This window comes from Symphalangus syndactylus, chromosome 2, assembly GCF_028878055.3.
Source record: "Symphalangus syndactylus isolate Jambi chromosome 2, NHGRI_mSymSyn1-v2.1_pri, whole genome shotgun sequence".
NCBI classification, from domain to species: Eukaryota; Metazoa; Chordata; class Mammalia; order Primates; family Hylobatidae; genus Symphalangus; species Symphalangus syndactylus.
Genome location: NC_072424.2, coordinates 116,181,723 through 116,205,374, shown reverse-complemented (window position 1 = coordinate 116,205,374; position 23,652 = coordinate 116,181,723). Strand labels below are relative to the sequence as shown.

The 23,652-nt window shown below is 41.3% G+C and overlaps 1 protein-coding gene across 1 annotated transcript; it reads right to left on the bottom strand.

The window, feature by feature from the left end:
* Positions 1–8,941: 8,941 nt before the first annotated feature.
* On the bottom strand, positions 8,942–14,495 carry SMIM28 (small integral membrane protein 28). The gene is made up of 2 exons (XM_055265642.2): positions 14,222–14,495; positions 8,942–9,932 (listed from the first exon to the last, which is right to left on the bottom strand). The coding sequence occupies exons 1-2, from the start codon at positions 14,330–14,332 to the stop codon at positions 9,585–9,587; spliced, it is 459 nt and encodes a 152-aa protein (XP_055121617.1). The 5' UTR covers positions 14,333–14,495; the 3' UTR covers positions 8,942–9,584.
* Positions 14,496–23,652: the final 9,157 nt, after the last annotated feature.

Genomic DNA, 23,652 nt, shown 5'->3' with positions numbered 1-23,652 from the left:
CGAAAATTACAAAATATACAAATTACATTTTATGACTGTATTGGTGTAAAGATGAATATAATCTTTGATCCCAAAAGTTTTTTTTCTTCTGATTTTAAAATAAATTAAAACATTTTCATGGGACCCTAAAAGTAAGGTGAGCTTTGGGGATGGTGCCTGGTGTGCCTGATTGGCCCTGGTCCCACCACAAGCAATTCAGATGTTTTAGTTTCCTTAAGAGAGAGTGAGAGTGCTTGATGTATAACATGGGTTGGTAAATACAGAGAGGAGCTGATACTTGCCCTGTCCTTAGGCTGGTGTGTGTTTTAACACTGGATTGTCCCAATAACCAGTAATATGATAAAGGAACAAATAAATAACGAACAATGTAGAGAAAGGAAGATTCAGCGCTTCAAATCAGAATATTTAATTTTTTCTCCACTTTGTTCCGAATCCAGTAGACGAAGAATGCAAATATTGGCCCTTCAAAACATCCAACTATGTGCATTGTATAAAAACTTTGAGGGGCCGGGTGCAGTGGCCCACGCCTGTAATCCCAGCAGTTTAGGAGGCCGAGGCAGGCGGATCATGAGGTCAAGAGATGGAGACCATCCTGGCCAACATGGTGAAACCCCGTCTCTACTAAAAATATAAAAATTATCTGGCCATGGTGGCACATGCCTGTAGTCCCAGCTACTCGGGAGGCTGAGGCATGAGAATCCTCTGAACCCAGGAGGCAGAGGTTGCAGTGAGCCGAGATTGTGCCACTGCACTCCAGCCTGGGCGACAGAGCGAGACTCCATCTCAAAAACAAAACAGAACAAAACAAAACACCCAAACTCTGAGGAATTGAGGACATGAAGATATATTTTACCTGTATGGCAGAGTCCTCCCCCCAGCAGCAAGAACACTGTGGGACTTAAGAGGTTTTCCACTCTGTTGCCCGGGTTGGAGTGCAGTGGCACGATCATGGCTCAATGCAGCCTCAACCTCCTGGGCTCAAGCTCAAGTGATTCTCCCACCTCAGCCTCCTGAGTAGCTGGGACCACAGGTGTACACCACCATGCCTGGCTAATTAAAAAAAAAAAATTTTGTAGAGATGGCCTATCGCCTCTTGCCCAGGCTGGTCTCAAACTCCTGGCCTCAAGCTGTCCTCCTGCCTCAGCCTCCCAAATTGCTGGGATTACAGGCATGAGCTACCATGCTAAGTCCTTTTGTGGTTTTCACTGAGCACTTTATATGGTTCTATTTTCTCTGATTTCTTAACACATGGATTATTCTCACTTTTTAGTGGTTGGCCTAGAATTTCCAAAATATATTTACAACTAATCCAAATCCTCTTTCAAATAATATTATACTGCTTCAGAGATAGTGCAAGTACTTCATAATAATAAAATTCTCCTAATTCCTCCCTCCCGTCTCTTATATTATTGCTCTCGTGTATTTCACTTATATATAAGCATACATAATCAAGCAGGTTGTTGCTGTTATTATTTAGAACAATTAAGACTTTTATCAATTAAGAATAGAACATATACAAAATTACTTTACCTTTATTTATTCCCTCTATAATCCTCTTCCTTTCTTTTTCGTTTTGTTTTTTGAGACAGGGTTTCACTTTGTTGCCCAGTCTGGAGTGCAGTGGTGCGATCATAGCTCACTGTAATCACCAGCTCCTGGGATCAAGCGATCCCCTCACCTTAGCCTCTCGAGTAGCTGGGACTACAGGAGTGCACCACCATGCCAGGCTGTTTTTATTCTTTTTTTAGATGGAGTTTTGCTCTTGTCACCCAGGCTGGAGTGCAGTGGCGCAATCTTGGCTCACTGAAACCTCCACCTCCTGGGTTCAAGCCATCGTCTCACCTCAGCCTCCCCAGTAGCTGGGAATATAGGCACACAACACCATGCCAGGCTAATTTTTGTATTTTTTTTTTTAGAGTTGGGGTTTTGCTATGTTGCCCAGGCTGGTCTCGAACTTGTGAGCTCAAGCGATCTGCCCGCCTCAGCCTCCCAAAGTGCTAGGATTATAGACATGAGCCACCGTGCCCAGCCAGAAAGACGCATATTTCTGATGACCACGATTCAATTGTCATCTAAAACATGTTATACTATTCAAGTTCAGGGTACCCCATTTTTTCCTCATCTTCCTTAAATCATAAATGAAAACACTTTTCAGCCATAAATCGATCAATCCAGAGAGTATTTCCCAAGCAATGAATCATTTTTTATTAAAAAAAATTTTTTTTTTGAGATATAGTTTTGCTCTCATTGCCCAGGCTCGAGTGCAATGGTGCAATCTCAGCTCACTGCAACCTCCACCTCCTGGGTTCAAGCAATTCTCCTGCCTCAGCCTCTCAAGTAGCTGGGATTACAGGCGCCCACGACCATGCCTGGCTAAGTTTTGTAATTTTAGTAGAGATGGAGTTTCACCATTTTGACCAAGCTGGTCCCAAACTCCTGACCTCAGATGATCCGCCCGCCTTGGTCTCCCAAAGTGCTGGGATTACAGGCGTGAGCCACTGCACCTGGCCTCATTTAAAAAATTTTTAAGTTTGTAGAGATGAGGTCTCGCTATGCTGCTCAGGCTGGTCTCGAACTCCTGGGCTCAAGTGATTCTCTTTTCTCAGGCTCCCAAAGTGCTGAGATTACAGCCGTGAGCCACCACGCCCTGCCCTCTTTCTCCCTTTATCCAAATTTCTGACCTATGTCATTTTCCTTATCTATGAAGAATTTATTTTAATATTTCTTACAAAGCAGATGGCTTGGCAACAAATTCCCTCAATTTTTGTTCCTGTGAGCAAGTTTTTCTTCATCCTTCACTTTTGAAGAATAATTTTGTAGAATACAGAATTCTAAGTTGGTGTTTTCTTCCTGTCAATACTTTAAGTATTTCATTCTACTCCACTTGCTTGCATGGTTTCTGAGAAGTTGAATGTCATTCTTGTCTTTGCTCTTCTATGGGTAGTGTTTCTTTCTCCCCCGACTTCAAGATTTTTCCTTATGTTTAATTTCCTGCAGTTTAAATATGATATGCCTAAGTGTAGTTTTGGGACAATTATCCTACTTATTCTCAGGCTTCCCAGATCTGTGGTTTGGTATCTGACATTAATTTGGAGACATTTGCAGTCATTATTGCTTCAAATATTTTTTCTCTTCCTTTCTCCTTCAGGTATTCATATGCGTATGTAACATCATTTGTAATTGTTCCACAGTTCTCGGATGTTGTTCCTTTTTTCAGTTTTCTTTTCTTCTTCGCTTTTCCATTTTGAAGTCTCTATTGACACATCCTCATGCTCAGAGATTCTTTCTTCAGCTGTGTCTCATCTACTAATAAGCCATCAAAGACATTCTTCATTTGTGTTACAGTGGTTTTGATCTCCAGCGTTTTTTGATTTTTTCTTGCAATGTCCATCTCTCTGCTTATGTTACTCATCTGTTCCTGCATGTGGTCTACTTTTTCCATTAGAGTACTTAGCATATTAATCCTGGTTGTTTCACATTTTGGCCTGAGAATTTCAACATTCTGCCCTGAGTTTGCTTCTGATACATGCTCTGCCTCTTCAAACTGTGGTTTTGTTTTTGCTTTTGCCATTTAGTATGCCTTGTAATTTCTTGTTGAAAAGTGGACATGATGTAAAAGGAACTCTGATAATTAGTCCTTTAGTAATGTGGAGGTAAAACGTGGGGAAGGGTGTATTCTATAGCCCTTTAATTAGGTCTCCTGTTTTAGCAAGCCTCTGCTCCTGGGCAGTAAGCTTCACAGGTGCTTCTCATTATTTCCCTCCCTCTTTAGGTGGGGGTGGTAAGCTTCACAGGTGCTTCTCATTATTTCCCTCCCTCTTTAGGTGGGACAGGATGGCGGGAGGGGCGAGAGCAAGTAGTTCCCTTCTCCATGTGGAAGGCTAGTGGGAGCTGCAGCTGGGAATTTCCCTTCCCCTAGGTCAGTTAGACTCTAGTAAAATAAATTTCCTGAGGGTAGGCCTTGTTAAGAACAGAATGCTCTGGTGCATTTCAAAATGGTTGCTTCCTCCTGTCCCTGCCAGAAGCACAAGGGGATTTTCTCTGATTTTCACTGTGAGAACCTAATAGGTAGGGTTCCTGGAGGTAACACTCACAAAAGCGCGGGGGCCCTCCATGAATGGCACCCCTAGAGTTTTTAATTCTCAGAGCTTCCAGCAATTCATCAATTACAGTTCAGGTTTTCTGCCCTCAGCTGGTTCCTGGAGGTTTCTGCTCAGGTAAGTTGTGATTCTCTGTGTCTGTCTGTCTCTCCAACTTTGGGGACAGTGGTTTGTCCTGTGACCTCAGTTCTCTAATGGATTTAAGAAGAAGAGTTGATTTTTCTGTTTGTTCAGCTTTTTATTGTTAGGATGACTTCCAAGTTCCTTACAAGTCAGGGTGGAAAGCAGACTTCATTTCCTTTTTATAAAATGATAAAGATATTTTCTGGTCCACTGTTGCATTTAGTGAAATGTCCACATTCTATTCACTAATTCTGTTTCTGATTCTTAACGTTTTCTTGCTAAAATTATTTTTTCCCAAAATACTTCCTAGTGGTTAACAGTTTAATTCCTCTATTTGCGAATTTTCTTCAACTCCACTTTTTCTTGGAGTGCTAACAACCAGATTACTTGTGTTTGCCAGTCGTGTCAACATTTAAACAAGGTTGTACTGTTTACACTGTTGTTCCCCATGTTCCGCCTGCAAATCCTGCCTTGTGAGTTGAATTGGCTGCAGCTGCATGTTTGGTTAATGGCGTCAGGAAACAGTTTACATAGAATGTTGGGTTATAAGTGAAGGCACAAAATTGTATATACAGATCTCATTTTCTCTAAATCTGTTAACATTAATCTGTCCACATTGAAACTCACCTGTATTTTGTGGCTCACTCATATTACCTAGAGTAATTGCTTTCAATCTTGGCTTCATATTAGAATCACTGGCTCTATTTCTTGTTTTTATTTTTTTTAATTAAAACTTTTTTGGTAGAGATGGGTTCTCACTATGTTGCCCAGGCTGGTCTCGAACTCCTGGGCTCAAGTCATCCTCTTGCCTCAGCCTCCCAAAGTGCTGGGATTACAGGCATAAGCCACCGCACCTGGCCACTACTGGCTCTATTTCTGTGTAATTGGTCTGTGTGGGTCCTGGTATCAGATTTCTAAAAGTTCCTCCAAGTGATTTTACTATGCAATTAAAGTTAAAATCCAAGAGCTAGAAAACTTTTTTTTTAAATATATTTTTAAAATTTTTGTAGAGATGGTGGGGGGGCCTTGCTATGTTGCCCAGGCGAGTCTTAAACTCCTGGCCTCAAGCAGTCCTCCCTCCTCAGCCTCCCAAAGTGGTTACAGGCATGAGCCACTGTGTCCAGTCACCAGCAAACTTTTTCTCTGAAGGATCAGACAGTAAATGCTTTAGGCTTTGAGGGTCAAATAGTCTCTGTTGCAACTACTCAACTCTAGCTTCTTAGCATGAAAACAGCCACAGGCAAGTGAACATGGCTGTGTTTAATAAAACCTTATTTCTAGACACTGAGATTTGAATTTGTGTAATTTTCATGTGTCATGAAATATTCTCCTTTTTATGTTTTTTCAACTATTTGAAAATGCGAAAATTGTCTTGCAGGATATAAAGAAACAGGTTGCAAGTGGGATTTGCTCTATAGGCCAGATAGTCTGGCAACCCCTGGTTTATAGTTTATTTGCTTGACTGCTTCAGTTTGGTTCCATAAGATAAAATGTGTCTTTCCCTGAATCACTGATAACGTTTTTAATGAGTCCTAGCATTGGTTACTTATTTTACATGTCTTATCAAAACATTTTAAAACATGGCAATGCATCTCCTTAACTAGAAATTGTAGCAGCCAAGCGCAGGGGCTCACGCCTGTAATTCTAGCACTTTGGGAGCCTGAGGCAGGCGGTTCACTTGAGGTCAGGAGTTCGAGACCAGCCTGGCCAACATGGTGAAACCCTGTCTCTACTAAAAATACAAAAATTAGCTGGGCTTGGTGACACGTTCCTGTAGTCCCAGTTACCTGGGAGGCAGGAGAATCGCTGGAGCCCGGGAGGTGGAGGCTGCAGTGAGCCAAGACTGCACCACTACACTCCAGCCTGGGTGACAGAGCGAGACTCTGTCTCAAAAAAAAAAAAAAAAAAAAAAAAAAAAAAAAAAAAAAAAAAAAGAGAAATTGTAGCAATTGGGATGCTTTTGTCTTCAAGTAGCAAGCCTGGCTTAAATGGCTTAAAACAGTAGGAAAGGGCTGGGTATGGTAGCTCATGCCTGTAATCCCAGCAGCACTTTGAGAAGCTGAGGCGGGTGGATCGCTTGAGCCCAGGTGTTCAAGACCATCCTCGGCAACGTGGCAAAACCCTATCTCTACAAAAAATACAAAAATTAGCCAGGTGTAGTGGCACATGCCTGTAGTCCCAGCTACTCAGGGAGCTGAGGCAGGATGGCCTTGTTGAATCTGCACTGAGCCAAGATTGTGCCACTGTACTCCAGCCTGGCAGACAGAGCAAGGCCCTATCTCAAAAAACAAAAACAAAAAAGCAGTAGGAAAGGTATTCTATCATTAAAATATAGACAGTTGCAGGTTAGTTCAGCTGCTCTACAACATCATCAGAGACAGATGCGCATCCAGCAGAGAGCAAGGGGGATTTCTTTCCATGTGTTTATTTCTAATAGTAAGGCACACTTTTCTAGCATGAGCCCCTCCTCCCTTGTAGGTATCCCGTTAGGTCCCAAAGACCAAAGCAGTCTCTGGTGAGTGAATTAAAAATCGCCTAATTAAATGTCATGATGCACCCCCAGGGTTTTAGAAGGGCCCATCCTGCCTTAAGCAGATAGTCTCAGGATCCCAGAACCAAATTAGGGTTCTGGGAGCAAGGAGGAAGGAAGAATGGCAATTGGGAAACAATCAACTGGGTCTCTCACAGAACTAGATTCTTGGGATTAAAAAAAATTGTGGGCCAGGCATGGTGGCTCATGCCTGTAATCCTAGCACTTTGGGAGACTGAGGTGGGTGGTCGGGTCAGGAGTTTCAGACCAACCTGGTCAACATGGTGAAACCCCATCTCTACCAAAAACACAAAAATTAGCTGGGCGTGATGGTGCGCACCTGTAATTCCAGCTACTTGGGAGGCTGAGGCAGGAGAATCACTTGAACCTGGGAGGCAGAGGTTGCAGTAAGCCCAGCTCACGCCACTGCACTCCAGCCTGGGTGATAGAGCGAGACTCTGTAACAACAACAACAAAAAAATCTGAAGAAGGCTGTGTGCTGAGTTTCTTGAATTTCCATTTGTTTATTTCCTTTAAATAACACTAGAGAATTGGTCAGTACCATTTCCCTAAAAGAAAACCTATTGATTTTCACCTAAATAGATTATATTTTGCTTTAGTCTTCAAAACCACAACTGTTATTTCTATGAGGTTACGTTTTAAAAAGTATTCTATTTTTGCCTTTGTTTTAAACTTTACCACATTGCATATCTAGTATAAAAATGTTCATGCTAAAATGACTTTTTCTTTTGAGACAGGGGCTAGTTCTGTCACCTACACTAGAGTGCATGACACGATCACAGCCCATTGCAGCTTCAACATCCTGGGCCCAAGCAATCCTCCCACCTCAGCCTCTCAAGTAGGTGAGACCACAGGTATGCACCACCACACCCAGCTAATTTTTTTTTTTTTTTTTTTTGAGAAATGGTGTCTCACTGTGTTGCCCAGGCAGGAGATCCTCCCACCTCAGCCTCCCCAAATGCCAGAATTACAGATGTGAGCCACCATGCCTGGCCCCAAAACGATTTTTTTAAGCCACCATTTTTTGTTCATTTTGAACCATCAAACAATGTCTAGTTTTGAATTTTGCATTGTGAAAATAATAAAAATTGTTTTCAAGAATATTCTAGCATTGGATAAGAGTTTAAGACTATATACGTCACTTCCTGCTTTCCCTTGTCACCTCCATGGGTATTTTGATGTACCTCCCAAGTGGTAATACCCACCTATGTCTCCTTACTTGAAAAACCACTGAGGAGGCCAGGCGTGGTGGCTCACACCTGTAATTCTAGCACTTTGGGAGGCTGAGACGGGAGGACTGCTTGAGCCTAAGAGTTTAAGACTAGCCTGGGCAAGAAGGCAAGATCCTGTCTCTATAAAAATAAAAAATAAAAAATTAGCTGAGCATGGTGGTGCACACCTATGGTCCCAGCCTCTCAAGGGGCTGAAGTGGGAGGATCACTTGAGCCCAGGAGGTCAAGGCAGCAGTTAGCCGTATTTGTGCCACTGCACTCCAGCCTGGGTGACAGAGCAAGACCCTATCTCAAGAAAGAAAAAGAAAAATCACAGAGGGAGCTCTTGTATCATTATCAATTCCACTCTCAACTGTGCTAATCCTTCTGAGAGCCCTGATCCTCCAGGAGCCTGGGCTGAAATTCGACCTTTGCAATTTTCTGGGGAGAACATTTGGCACAGTGGAAGATGCTTCTGCTCAGGACAGAGAGGCCAGGCTTCTGTTCTTGGCTCTGCCTCTTACGAGGTATGTTACGTTGGACAAGCCACTTAACCTCTCTAAGCTCTAGCTTTGATGTCTATAAAGCAAGAATTTGAACTATGTGGCTATAAGGTCCCTATTGGAACTAATGGTTTTTTCTTTACCATGTAATCCAAAATATTGACCTTTCCTTTCCAATGTTAACCTGATTTCTACTGTTATTGTTGCTTGGTGAAGCCTACAGATTCTGTCACAGTGCTATACACGACTTATTATATGGTGGTGTTATATAATACGAGTGATATCTAATAAGACAATGTATTATAGCAGAAGCTCTCTTTTGCCACAGCACTGTCAGATGACCCATAATATCCTAGTATGAGACATTCCCATGTCACTAAGCCACATCCATCCCCCATTCGAGGAAGCAAATCAGAGGGCAAATAAGCAAGGTGACACTACAAAGAAGATAACTTTGGACAGCTTTATTATTATTTTTTAACTAAAATGCTTGCAAATAGCTATATATTCATTGCTAATACTGTAATATATTTCACTGTTATTTACAACACAAGTATCCCCTGCAGCTCTAGAGATGTCTTTTACTCCTTCTAGAACTCTCTGTATCTTGGAGCATTCATAGAGAAGTGAAACAAACCATGAAACCCTGAAAAACTGGTGTGGGAAGAAAAGTTCTATTTGGTAGCAAAAGTAGTTACCTTTGGCTGGTCCAGATTTTTTTTTTCTTGCCCTTCAGAGCCCGTCCCTGTGCTCATAAGTAATTCAGTGTTTGTTTGTTTTTTTTCAACTCACATGGAACTTTCCTTTTTTTCTCAGGAGTGTTATACATTTTAGGAGAGTGCAGTCATCTGTAGAAGAACCTGGGAAACTTTCCCCTAAGGAATGTGAAGATAGGTTAACTAGATTGGCATTTGTCAAGCTTTGCCCTCAGCCTGAAGTGCCCCATTGGCAGAGATTGGCCAATGAATAGCAGCTTCTTGGGTCTAGAGGCCCTTCTCCCTCTTCTCATGGGTGCTCTATTAAAGGTGGAGAGCTATGTTTTATATGATTCCCAAGAGCAGTTTATTTTTGCTCTTCCAGTCCAGGTGAGCCCTTTTCATACTGAAGGACTGCATCCCTGGGCCTCCTCCCCAGGAGGATTTCTGGTGGCCTCTTCGTAGGAGGGCAGTAAACACTGGGAGGGGAGGGTGGCCTCCAGAGGCAGTGGGGAGTAGGGGAAGTCCTCACTGCTCCAGGCCAGGCCAGGCAGGAGGTCTGTCACCGCAACTGCAGGTGTGTGCTCTGGTAGGTCAATGCTGAACATCTGCCCCTGGGATGGAGGGGACTTGCAGCGGCGGTACAGGAACAACAGCAGAAACGCCAGGAAGAGCAGGATGGTGGCCGGCAGAAGGATACACAGGAAGGGCTCCACATCCTCCTGGGTGGAGCTCACCCCCTGGGTGCCCTGGAGTTAGGGAAGGAAGCCTAGTTAGGAGATGTGGAAAGAAGGCCTTGCATTTCTTTTTTTTTCTTTTTCTTTTCTTTTTTTTTTTGAGACACAGTCTTGCTCTGTCACCCAGGCTGAAGTGCAATGGCACAATCTCGGCTCACTACAACCTCCGTCCACAGGGTTCAAGCAATTCTCCTGCCTCAGCCTCCCGAGTAGCTGGCATTACAGGCATGCACCACCACACTCGGCTAATTTTTGTATTTTTAGTAGAGACAGTGTTTCATCATGTTGGCCAGACTGGTCTCAAACTCCTGACCTCAAGTGATCCACCTGCCTTGGCCTCCCAAAGTGCTGGGATTATAGGCGTGAGCCACCGCACCCGGCCAAGGCCTTGCATTTCTAAGGCCCTGAAGTTCCCTCTCATCTTTCATTCTTCTTTCCATTATTACGCAGTCTAAAAGTCACTATCATTTTCTTACGCCAGTGAGCTTGAGCCTATATGAAATAATGTTAATTTACACAATAAAGTGTGAATTCAGAATGTCAAAAAGTACACGTTGATGAGATCTTACAAAATTTCCACAAACTAAAAATAGTGAAATAAATTTTAGTTGGTAGGTCCACTATTCATTTTCTTGAAGGAAAATTCTTACTATTTATGTACTTATTTTATTTAGAATGAGACCAATTATGATTTATTGCCACTAACGGATCATGTGGGACCCACTTAAGTTCTCTAATTCTGGAACAAAATCTCGTTATGTGTTCACATCGCATGTAAATATTACATGCATGTCAAATGTAAATAACTGAATTTGGATTTGATGGTGCTTATGATGAATGAGATTTTTAAAATTCTTTAAATTTGTTTTTGTAAAACTTGTAGGATAAATATGAAAACATTTTACCTTTTTAAAGACAAAGAATTACAGATAAATTCTTGGGGAACCTAAAAGGTATCGATTTTATAATATGATCTCACAGAAATGATAATGGCTCCTGATGGCATAAATAATACAATAGGCATGAAATGATGCTTAAACAGCAAAGTAGAAAAGCAACGTTAAAAAAAAAATACTGTTCCTAATTGCACAGAGATTGCCTTTAATAAGGCTACTAAGAAAAAATGAAGTATTAAAAAGTTTCTCTCTTTTATAAAGCATATAGTAACAAGTGTAAATGTTAGTATCTACTGTGGAGGAAAATAAAATATTTTAAAGCCTTATAATTCATGTTTAAAATAAACAAACAGAATATTAAGCTCCTTACTTATTTAAAAGAAAACCTAGGCCAGGCTCAGTGGCTCACGCCTGTAATCCCAGGACTTTGGGAAGCTGAGGTGGGAGGATCACTTGAGGTCAGGAGTTTGAAACCAGCCTGGCCAACATGGTAAAACCCCGTCTCTACTAAAAGTACAAAAAAAATTAGCAGGGCGTGGTGGTGGGCACCTGTAATCCTAGCTACTGGGGAGGCTGAGGCAAGAGAATCATTTGAACCCAGGAGGCAGAGCTTGCAGTGAGCTGAGATCGTGCCACTTCACTCCAGCCTGGGTGACAAAGTGAGACTCCGTCTCAAAAAAGAAAAAGAAAAGAAAAAAAAAACCCTAATAAACTATGAGAGATGAGTTTCACTCCTTGATTTTGGTGGAAAGGACACGTTTTGCTGGTCATGACCTCTTAGGAGACTGGTTTATCTAGCCTGCATTTTATTTATTTATTTATTTATTTATTTATTTATTTATTTATTTAGAGACGGAGTCTCGCTCCGTCGCCCAGACTGGAGTGCAGTGGTGCAATCTCGGCTCACTGCAAGCTCCACTTCCCGGGTTCACCCCATTCTCCTGCCTCAGCCTCCCAAGTAGCTGGGACTACAGGCACCCGCCACCATGCCCGGCTAATTTTTTGTATTTTTAGTACAGACGGGGTTTCACCGTGTTAGCCAGGATGGTCTCGATCTCCTGCCCTCATGATCTGCCCCCCTCAGCCTCCCAAAGTGCTGGGATTACAGGCATGAACCACTGCGCCCGGCCCTAGCCAGCATTTTATAATGCTAGATGTTTGTATAATCTTTTGTTATTTCCAAAAGACATAACTATATGTGTGGTTTTGACTTGAAATTAGATGGTTTATTTAATATTTATATTTCCAGATATTTTGTCCTTGGTAAGATATGAATTAAGATATTTTAGCTTAAAGAACATAAAAATAGTGTTCTTGAGAAGCAGAGCATCATCTTTGGGGGTTGACAGCTCTGTGTTTGAATTCCTATAATGTTCTAACACCCGTGTGACTATGGACTGTTCACTTGCCTTCTCTGGGCCTAGGCTTTCTCTTCTATAAAATGGAATTAATAACATCCGTTATCAAGGGTTAGCATGAGAAGTAAATGAATTAAAGTGCATAAAGCACTTGGTGATAGTACTTATATATTTATATCTCAGTGACTCGAGCAGTCAAGTTTACTAAACCTAAAATGCTAAAGATAATCAGAGAAATCTAGAAATTTATTGGTGTGGCTAGAAAATAAAATCTGGCATAACTAAATTTATATTTAAATAAATACATATTTTCAAAAAAGTCTCATGTTTTATATATGTGATTGTTAAATTTCTAAACTATAAATTCCTTCTGTTTTCTTACATAAAATCTAATTTGATATCAGAATTATTAACTTAAAATCTGTTGTGACATAAGGACTTTGATTACAAAAACTGTAAGAGTAGATGAACTCATAAATTTGCTATAATTATTAAGAAATCAAGTTGGAGTAAGAACATTTTAACTATAATTTGCTTTTTCTTTCTAGATGAATCACCAAAAAATGTTTTAATATTTTTAATGATTAAATAATAGCTTAATCGCTTATACTAGCTTAATAATTCAATAATAGCTTTGGCTATTATCTCTTTTAATACTTAAACCCTGATAAGCATGGACCATTTCTCATAATCTATTTTTATTTCATTCTTTATCAATAATACGGATGATAACAGTTTCTGATCAGTTGTGGCCATACATTTTAAATTCTCTATTATATCATAGAAAGTCAGTATGCATAGAATATAGAGATACTTAATGTTCTATTTAAAAGGTTTTATGTAATAGACCCTTTGTTTATAATTATGCTACTTAAGGTTTTCTCAATACTAGTTGCAAAAATTTGGGAAATGAGAAATACCACAGTCCCTGCTGTAATCAGTTATTCCATTGGCTGAGTTAAATTTGTCCACATAGCAAGTGGCATTAGAAGACTTTTATACAGCAAACTAGGACAATTTCTTGAGACAAAGGACTTTTCCAGTTAAGAGAGGCCCAGCTCTATCGGAAAAATTCATTACAGTATCCTTAATTTGCTTGTTTAATTATTTATGGTATGTTGCTTAAAATTGTTGGATTTTTTTTTTTAATGTGGAAAGGATGTCTTGCTTACCTGCCTCAAAGTTATTTTTTAACTTTTAATGTTTCTCTGACGTTTATATTGGCTAAAGAGATTTGTTGTTCAGGGGATGTTTTAAAGAAATGTCCAATTAAAGGTGTAACTGCTAAAGGATATCTCAATATCCACATCAATATATATTTATGTATTTTTTCTGTAAAATGTGGTTTTGGAGAACTTAAATACTAATCTCACCAGTTGGTTTTCCAGAAAGCAAGAAAATAGTTTGATCTCCTTCTTTCTTGTGTTGTCGGCGGTGTCACTCATTTCTCCTCTGATTATAAAATTAATTCTTAGGTTTTAGGTTTATACAAATATTTGTCCTTAGTGCTGCTTCCTACGGAGACTGCACTGGTGATTTGCCAGACAAAGCAAAAGCAGCTGCTGCATTTCTTAGTGAGAGACAAAATCTCTTTAACCCCCTGCTGTCTTACCTGAAGTAAGATGCATGGTTTCTGCTAACACTTAAAAACAGTGGTTAATACACAGCCAGGACCAAAGAGAGGCTCTTATTTTTGTATATGTAGACATTGCTTACTGAGCAAAGAACAAAGTTGTAACACTGAGGCATTTCTGTTGTAACACCTCTGTTGACTGCTGCTTTCAGGTGTTCTTCAACATATTTCAGATATCAAGTGTTCTTAGGATACAGTTGTGCCAAGTTTTACTTGAATGTATCCTTGTCCAAAAATAACAACTTTCAATTTATTCCCTTTAGACCATGCTAATCAGTGAATTCCTATTTTTGTTATAGCTGTAAGACAAAATGCTGCCACTACATTTTAAGATCCTAAAACCATAGATACTATGGATTTTAAAACTGATGAAGATGCTTTGGGGAAGAAAAGACTTAAGTCATAAGTACAGACCTGCAGCTGGGTCTCCAGGAGAGGCAGGCTGGGCTCGCTGGTTAACCACTCATATGTCCCCCGGCCAGCATGTCCAAACTTCTTCCAGCTGCTGCCCAGCAGTCCCCGCATGTTTTCATCCAGCTGATGCCCTGGCCACCCTTCCACCTTGCTGCCCAGATTTCAACAATGCTGCTTGCTCTTGGCCTGGATCCAGTTTGGATGTGCTTGGCTGATGGCTGTTGGTAAACTCGTCCTCTGATGAATGGCAACAGGGAAAACAACCAGAGAGACCTCTCAGGACTGACTGTTTAGATTCGGTGCCTCTGGATTTCTGTCTGTGGCCTTTATCACTATAGGGGTTGGCATCAGATATCAGATATGGAATAGATTTCAGACAAGAGAGTTTTCTGCACCAGCATTACTACAGTGCAAAGAATGGCCTCAGTGAATAAAGAGCTGTTTATATTTAGGACATAAGTAAGACCCTTTCCCTTTGCTTACCACACCTCTCTCTAGAGACCTATCTGACCAAAGAAAACTACTCAAGCTGAATTTCCCACTAATTATTTCCGGATTCTGTTTTACAGAGAGAAGGGATATTTGGTAGAAAAGCAAAGACTCATTATTAATATTTTACTGAATTATTCAGATGAAAGATGCCTAGTGATAAAGTTGTACAGAAGACAGACCATAGCTTAGATTGTTTGGATGGAATGTTTGCCAATTTCAATTTTTTAAAAAATCAAATTACCAGTACCTAAATAGTCTTCCTTCTGATTATCTTGTGAACTTCATAAAGTTATTGATATCAAGCTTAAAACAAGGAGTTTTCAATTTGAATGTTCACTGAGTTGATTTTGGGATACTTGATTCTACATATTATTTAACATTTAAGATATGGTGGTTGAATTCTCTTTTAGTAGAATAAACTTCAGCTTCAAAGATTTGCACAATTGTTATAGAGAATAGTCCGAGCAATTTAAAAAGAAAAAAAAAACAAAGATCTATGCAAAATATTATAACTCAATGTTACAATCACCCACATCCTTATCTAAGCATCATTTCTGTACAAGTGATTATCATGCTGAAATAATATTTCTTAACCAGGATTCTTTTTTTAATCTTGATTGAGATTCTGAAGGACTGGCCTGTGGTGGTTCATGCATAGGTTTCAGGAGGTGGTAGACTCTCCAAACTTTGTAGATATGTGCAATTTTCTTGGGAGAAACCATAGTTTTCATTACCTTTTCAGATGAGATCCAGCGCGTTCAGGGTGGTATGGCCATAGACTTCTTACCTTTTCAAAGACAGCTGCCTTCCCAAACAGAATTTAGTACTTTGTCAACTTTTTATGGTGAAAGTTTTCATTAAGTGTCCCAGTACCTCAGTCAGTATCCTCGTGTGGAACTCTTTTCATTTCATTTCATCTTCTTCTTATTGTGGAGTAAGCTGATTTTGTGCTTTCCATTAAAATATTGCCTTGTTCCATTTATGTGTTCCTATTTTAAATAGATCCTGTATCCCACCCTTGATACATCAGAAACACCTGGCATCCAGTGCACCATTTTGCTTTCTTGCATTTCAGTGGCTTTGTCAATACTGTGGCCTCAACATGAGCCATCCTTCTCCACCTTGTCTACTTATTTAAACACTGTACCTTAATTTCTTTAGAAGCAAATTGGAGGTCTGCATTAAAAGCATTAAATATGTATCTGTAACATTGCCTGTCTTCCAGTATTGAACAAATTAGAGAAAAATTCCTGCACTTATGAATACATTTTGGGGTCCAAAAAAATAAATTGCACAAATAAAAAAAATGTATCAGAAGAAGAGAAATATTATGGGAAAAAAGCAGAAAATGGACAGTAAACATTGAAGGGAGGAGGCCCTTTGAAAAGAGGACATCACTTAGAACCTCAGAGGTAAAGTGGTATTTGAGCAAAGACCTGAAGGCAGCAAGGGACCGAGCTATGAAGATATTGGATGAAAAAACATTGCAGACCCAGGGAACAGCCAGTGCAAAGGCCCTGAAGCAGGCACATGCATGGTTCCTTCACCAAATGGCTAGTAGGTCTGGGTGGGCTGGAGCAGTGAACTAGGAGAAAAAAAGTAGAGGATGAAATCAAAGAGGATCTGTGGGGGGTCAGAAGGTAACATTGAGTTCAGGGTTTATAGAGCATTGGGAGAATTTTGGCTTTTACTCTAAGTGAAACGGAAGAGCTATACAGAGTTTTGAGCAGAGGAGTGGTAAGATCTGACTTCCTTTTTCTCTTTTTTTTTTTTTTTTTGAGACAGAGTCTTGCTCTGTCATCCAGGCTGGAGTGCAGTGGCACGATCTCGGCTCACTGCAAGCTCTGCCTCCCGGGTTCACGCCATTCTCTTGCCTCAGCCTCTTGAGTAGCAGGGACTACCGGCACCTGCCACCATGCCCGGCTAATTTTTTTGTATTTTTAGTGGAGATGGGGTTTCATCGTGTTAGCCAGGATGGTCTCGATCTCCTGACCTCGTGATCTGTCCACCTCAGCCTCCCAAAGTGCTGGGATTACGGGCACGAGCCATCACATCCGGCCCTGACTTCCATTTTAAAAGGATCACTCAGGCCTCTGTGTTGTAACTAGATATAGGGATTAAGGGCAAATGCAGGGAGACTATTTAGGGGCTCTTAATAATTCAGGAAAGGAATACCAGACCAGAGTAGGAGCAGTAAAAGTGATGGAGACAGGAGGCAGAGAAACTAGGCAGACATGGGCAGGTCCCTTGCGAAGCCCCAGCTTCAAGCCCAAAAACCTGAAACCCATGGCTCAAAGTGAGAATTTCTTTTCCTGTTTGCCTGCTCTCTCCTGATTAGTTCTTTCTGAAGAATGTCTTTTTACCAATCAAATGTTGCCTTTTCCAAAACTATCTGTGGTCTGCTCCCCCTGATCCTGTGCCTATAAAGACCCCAGACTCAGCTGGTAGAGAGGAGAAACAGCTGGACATTGAGAGGTCACTTGACTTCAGAGACATTGGCTGGATGTTAAGAGAGGCAACTTGACTTCAGGGGAGAGTGACCTGCCCTTCCCATCGCCTTTCTAGCTCCCCTCTTTACTGAGAACCCCTTTCACTGCTCAATAAAATTCTTCACTTTCCCCATTCTTCATTTGGTCTGTGTGACCTCATTCTTCTTGGGCACCGGACAAGAATTCGGGACCCATCAAGTGAAGGTACCCAAAAAGGCTTGTCACACTGGCCCTTTGCCCTGGCTGGTGAAAGGCAGCCACCCCATGTGACAAGGCAAAGGGCCCACTGAGCTGATAACACACTGCTGTCTGCAGATGGTGGAGCTAAGAGAGCATTGCAACATGCCCTCTGGGGCCTTGAGGTTTGGTACTGCTGGCACTAAAGCGGCTGGCCAGTTCCTGCACTTGCTTGCCTACGTGCTCCCTCCCACGAGGGACCAAACAGGGTGGGCTGAGTAAATGGACACCCCTGTCATGAGTCCTGCAAAGGGGTCAAAAAAACATCCTGCGTCTAAAGTGGTGAGAGTCTAGATTCTAAATATGTTTTAGGGATAGAGACAATAAGATTTCTTGAAAAACTGAAGGTGTTGTAAGATAAAGAATGATTTAGAATAATTCTAAGTTCTTAGGCTTGAGCAGCTGCAGGGATGGCCATTGTTATTTACAGAGAAGGGAAAGACTGGGGTGGGGTTTTGTTGTTTTAAAGCAGGAGGAGGAATAAAGATCAGGAGTTGGTAATAGATATGGTAAGTTTTCAGTGTGCATAAGTTTGGATATTTGTGTTTTAGTTTAAGGGTGAGGACTAGACAAGAGACACTAGTTGGAACTTAAGGAGATAGCTTTTAAAGCTAGGAGACTTAATGAGATCACCCAGAGAATGTGGGTCAATAGGATGAGGAGGCAGAGTGAGTGTCCAGTGAGCTGAAAGGGAAACCAAGAGTGTGTGGTGTCCTGGAATCCAAGTGAGAAAATGTATCTGGAAGGGGAAAATGATCATCTATCTCAAAAGTTACTGTCTGATCAAGTAAGATGATGAATGAGATTTAATATTAGATTTAACACAATGTGAGTATGTGTATATGTGTGTGTGTGGGGCATGATGGTTGGTTATTTGGACAAGACAAGTTTTGATGGAGTGGCTGGGGGGAAAGCCTGATTAGAATGGTTTTAAGAGGGAAAGGAGAAGAATTGGAGATTCTTAAAACACCTAGGGTTATTCTGCTTGAAAACGGAACAGAGAAATGGTGCGGTAGCTGGACAGTGACATGTCATGAAGAAAGTGATATACTCTGAACAAGTTAATAGATTTTAGAGAAAAGAGAACATTGGTAACTCTGGTGTCGGCCCTCAGCAAATCCACTTCTCGGGATTCCTCCTAAAAGATAATCTGATAGGCCGGGCACAGTGGCTCACGTCTGTAATCCCAGCACTTTGGGAGGCTGAGGTTGGCGGGTCATGAGGTCAGGAGTTCGAGACCAGCCTGGCCAACATGATGAAACCCCATTGCTACTAAAAATACAAAAATTAGCCAGGCGTGCCTGTAGTCCCAGCTACTTCGGAGGCTGAGACAGGAGAATAGCTTGAACTTGGGAGGCAGAGGTTGCAGTGAGCCAAGATCACGCCACTGCACTCCAGCCTGGGCTACAGAGAAAGACTGTATCTCAAATAAAATTAAAATAAAATAATAATAATCTGATGAATATTCAAAGATATAATCTAAGTACTCAAAGTTATATATTGTTGAAAGACATTTTAACACATCTTACATGTCTATACCAACAAACAACTGGAAAGAAAATGTCTACAAAATGAGATCTGGCTAATTTAAGATATAAACATATAAGGATATATTATCACCCGAAAGTAAATACCAGAAAGATGCAAACATGTTCACAACATATTATAAGAAATGTGTCAGGAAACTGCATATTTAGGCCAGGTGTGTCGCCTGGGCAACATAGTGAGATCCCATCTCTCCCTCTCTACATGCGCACGTGCACACACACACACACATACACACACAGAGAGAGAGAGAAAACTGCATGTTTATTATAAATTTGCATATCTCTGCATATAGAAGCACTTTTTTTCTAAGTAGTGAAATTAGGGTTGTTTTCCATAGGACTATGGATTTTATTTCTGAGGATCCACATTTTGTAATTTTTCTATGCATATGTGTTGCATAAGCAAGACAATAGTTCTCAGATTTGCCTATCTTTGAAGAACTGCATAAAAGCCACCCTGTGGTAATATTCTGTAATTTCCTGCCCTCCACCTGAATTAGAATGAATCACTATTTCCTCTAAATTCCCACAGCACGTTGGTTAATCCAATATTACAGAGTTATTTGAATCAGCTTTGTGTTATTTCAAAAGTAAATTAGGAGATTGTTAGCTGACTTACAAAAGGACTCACTGAGGAGGGGCATGAAATAGTGATCTCTGCTGTGACTGACAGCTTATGAAGACATGCTTAGCCTATAAAGCCAATAGCCTTTACCTGCTATAATGGCTTACAGGAATGCTGTCATATTTCAACTCTAGAAAGCTGTTGTATTTCAATTCTAAAATCTGTAGATTTTTAAGGATCACTGTCTTTTTTTAGATCTCCACAGTGTGTGCTAATTTGTTTTTCACAAATTATTTATTTTTTACACTAAAAGGCAGAACGCTTCCTTTTATTTCCATGAGTTTTTAACCATCTCATATTCTCCTGTTCATAACTTTTATAGACTGATGTTAATTACAAACACTGACTACAATTTCTGAAGATCAGATTAGCTATCTATAAAACTTCTTTAGGTGTTTCAGAGCTGAGAATAGAATAGTATTTATATTTTCTACTTTATTCTTTTACTTCTTTTTTGAAAATGAATTGAGGTTTTCATCCATTTGGCTGCTCTGTTTTTTTTTTCTTCCTTAATTTCCTTGAACTCGACACAGTTGATTTGCTATTACGTTTTCAAGAACTACTGAGACTTCTACATTTTTTGGTCTTATTGGTTGTGGGTTTGTTAGCTGTATGGAAGTTTGTCGTTGTGTTACACATTTCACCCTCTGGGCCAATAATAGAGAAAAAGCCCCAGAAAACTAATGGTCAGAGATGATTCAAGTAAACCAGATGACTATAAAAAAGGTAGCTTTTCCCCGCTACATTCAATTTCCAGATTAGCAAATGCATTTGAATTTTAGTAAACTGGTCATTGTACTATCTCAAGATGCTGTTATAAGAATTAAATAAGCTTATATTTGATTAGGGTGACAGAAAAACTAATCAGTAGACTGCAAGCAGTACTGTGACTAATCACCCTGCCTGAATCAGACTTCCACGGAGACCCAGGGTTCATCTAAGGGTCACAGATCTTGTCTTTGTTTTTCTTAAACTTTGGCCATGATAATCTAGAAGGAAAGCGACAAAGAGTTCGAGTGAATCCATTGGCAATATGGACGGATAGAGGAAGATAAACGAGTGATTTTTTAAAAACCAACCAAGAATGATGATGAAAAAAGAAAAATGATTGATATAAAATTTACTTTGGAAAAGTATAGGCATCTATGAAATTGGAAGTTTGAACAGAAGATGTAAAAACATTTTTGTCTGTGGAGGAATAATTAACCTAAAATACAAGGCAAAGATCTTCTGTGTTCAGTTTGATGAATTTTGACAGTTTTAGTCATGCTTGTAATTACCACCTAAAACAAGATATAAAGCATTTCCATCACACTAGAAATTTCCCTCATGCCTTTTTCTGATCGTTTCATTTTCTTCCTCAATCAACTATTCCCTGACTTCTATCTAAAATGGATAAATATTTTTTAAGATCTAAATTCTTCAAAAAATCAAGGAGCAGGATATGAAATTTATAAGTATATGGTGTTCTCTGGTAATGAACTATGGTATTTCAAATATTTGGCCTTTAGTTTCTTTTAATCTGGAATTAAGGAAAAATATAGATATATTGAAAATAATGATCACAAATGTTTGGTTGATAAAATGGTATTCTTGAATTTAAAACAGAAAATAGTAGATGGACATATTAAAATTCCTCGTGTAATTTGTCTAGCATATTTTCTTAAACTATATGACAGGGAGTTGGTTAGGGTGAAGGAATACCATTATTTATTACCTAAATTGTCAAACATTATTATTTTTTGAGGCAGGGTCTTGATCTGATGCCCAGGCTGGAGTGCAGTAACAGGATCATGCAGGCTCAACCTTCTGGGCTCAAGTGATCCTCCCACCTCAGCCTCTTGAGTAGCTGGGACCACAGGCACATGCCACCATGCCTGGCTAATTTTGAAAATTTTGAATAAGGACACGATCTGTGTTGTTAGACTGGTCTGGAGTTCCTGGGATCAAGTGTCCTATTATCTGTTTACCTTTCTTCCTTTCCTTCCCTTCCCCCTTCCCCTCTTCCCTTCCCCCTATCCCCCTTCCCGTCTTCCCTTCCCCCTATCCCCCTTCCCGTCTTCCCTTCCCCTTCCCCCCTTTCCCCTTCCCCCCTTTCCCCTTCCCCCCTTCCCCTTCCCCCCTTTCCCCTTCCCCCCTTCCCCTTCCCCCCTTTCCCCTTCCCCCCTTCCCCTTCCCCCCTTCCCCTTCCCCCCTTCCCCTTCCCCCCTTCCCCCCTTCCCCTTCCCCCCTTTCCCCTTCCCCCCTTTCCCCTTCCCCCCTTTCCCCTTCCCCCCTTTCCCCTTCCCCCCTTTCCCCTTCCCCCCTTTCCCCTTCCCCCCTTCCCCTCCCTCCCCCATTCCTTTGCCTTCCCCTGCCTTCCCCCTTCCCTTGCCTTCCCCTGCCTTCCCCCTTCCCTTGCCTTCCCTTGCCTTCCCCTGCCTTCCCCTGCCTTCCCCCTTCCCTTCCTCCTTTCCTTCCCCCTTCCCTTCCTCCTTTCCTTCCCCCTTCCCTTCCTCCTTTCCTTCCCCCTTCCCTTCTCTTCCCCCTTCCCTTTCCCCTTCCCTTTCTTCCCCCTTCCTTTCCCTTCTCCCTTCTCTTCTCTCTTCACTTCTCTTCCCCCTTCCCTTCCCCCCCTTCCCCCTTCCCTTCCCCCTTCCCTTCCCCCTTCCCTTCCCCCTTCCCTTCCCCCTTCCCTTCCCCCCTCCCTTCCCCCCTCCCTTCCCCCCTCCCTTCCCCCCTCCCTTCCCCCTTCCCTTCCCCCTTCCCTTCCCCTGCCTTCCCCCTCCCCCCTTCCCCATTCTCTTCCCTTTCCTTCCCTTCCTTAACTTTAGCTTATAAGAAATATTCTGGCCGGGCGCGGTGGTTCACTCCTGTAATCCCAGCACTTTGGGAGGCCGAGGCAGGTGGATCACGAGGTCAGGAGATTGAGACCATCCTGGCTAACATGGTGAAACCACGTCTCTACTAAAAAAAAAGAAAAAACAAAAAATTAGCCAGGCGTGGTGGCGGGCACCTATAGTCCAGCTACTTGGGAGACTGAGGCAGGAGAATGGCATGAACCTGGGAGGCGGAGCTTGCAGTGAGCAGAGACCGTGCGCCACTGCACTCCAGCCTGGGCAACAGAGCTAGACTCCGTCTCAAAAAAGAAAAAAAGAGAAATATTCCTGTATTGCAGATTAACAAGAAGTTAAGGCTTGCATTAAACAATCTTGGGGAAAAATGTCCAGGTTTTTTCAGATTACATAATTCCAGGAGTCAGATCTAGATACAACTTTTCCCAGCATCTCTGAAGCAAAAAAAAACTTTAGGTGATGAATAAGTTTGTTTCCCTTTTAATAAGTGCAGCAGCCTTACTCCTTAGGGCAAAAACCTAGAGATACCAAATGTCCTTTGATTATAAAGTCTAATACGAAAAATTAGTTGCCTTAGATCTATTTTTCTCTTTAAAGCTTACTTTAGTATGATTTATTTTGTAACTAACTCCTCCACTGATTCAACTCTATCACTACCAGCCACAGATGCAGTCAACTACTACCTTGTTCTGGATTGCTTCTAGGACATGCACATAATTTCATTACTTCACATAGTATATTCCGTGATGAAATTGTCTGAAAGCCTTTCTTTTCTTTACTAATAAAAGGCAAAAATTGTCTTTTAAATGTTCTCCTAAAGTTCAGCTAGTGGCTGACATATGGTAGGCACTGCAATGCTTTTGGAGGAGTGAAGTACTAGGGTCTCATTTACTGTGTGCTATGGTTTAGATGTTTTGTCTCCTCCAAATCGAATGTTGAAATGTGATCCCAATGTTGGAAGTAAGGCCTGGTGGGAGGTGTTTGGGTCATGTGGGCAGATCCCTCATGAATGGCTTGGTACCCTCCCTGTGGTAATGAATGAGTGCTCACTCTATTAGTTCATGTGAATGCTCGGGCTCTGGGACTTCCCCCACTTTCTCTTGTTCCCTCTCTTGCCATGTGACATGCCTGACTTCCCTTCCCCTTCTGCCATGAGTGAAAGCTTCCTGAGGCCTCACCAGAAGCTGAGCTGATGGATGCTGGTGTC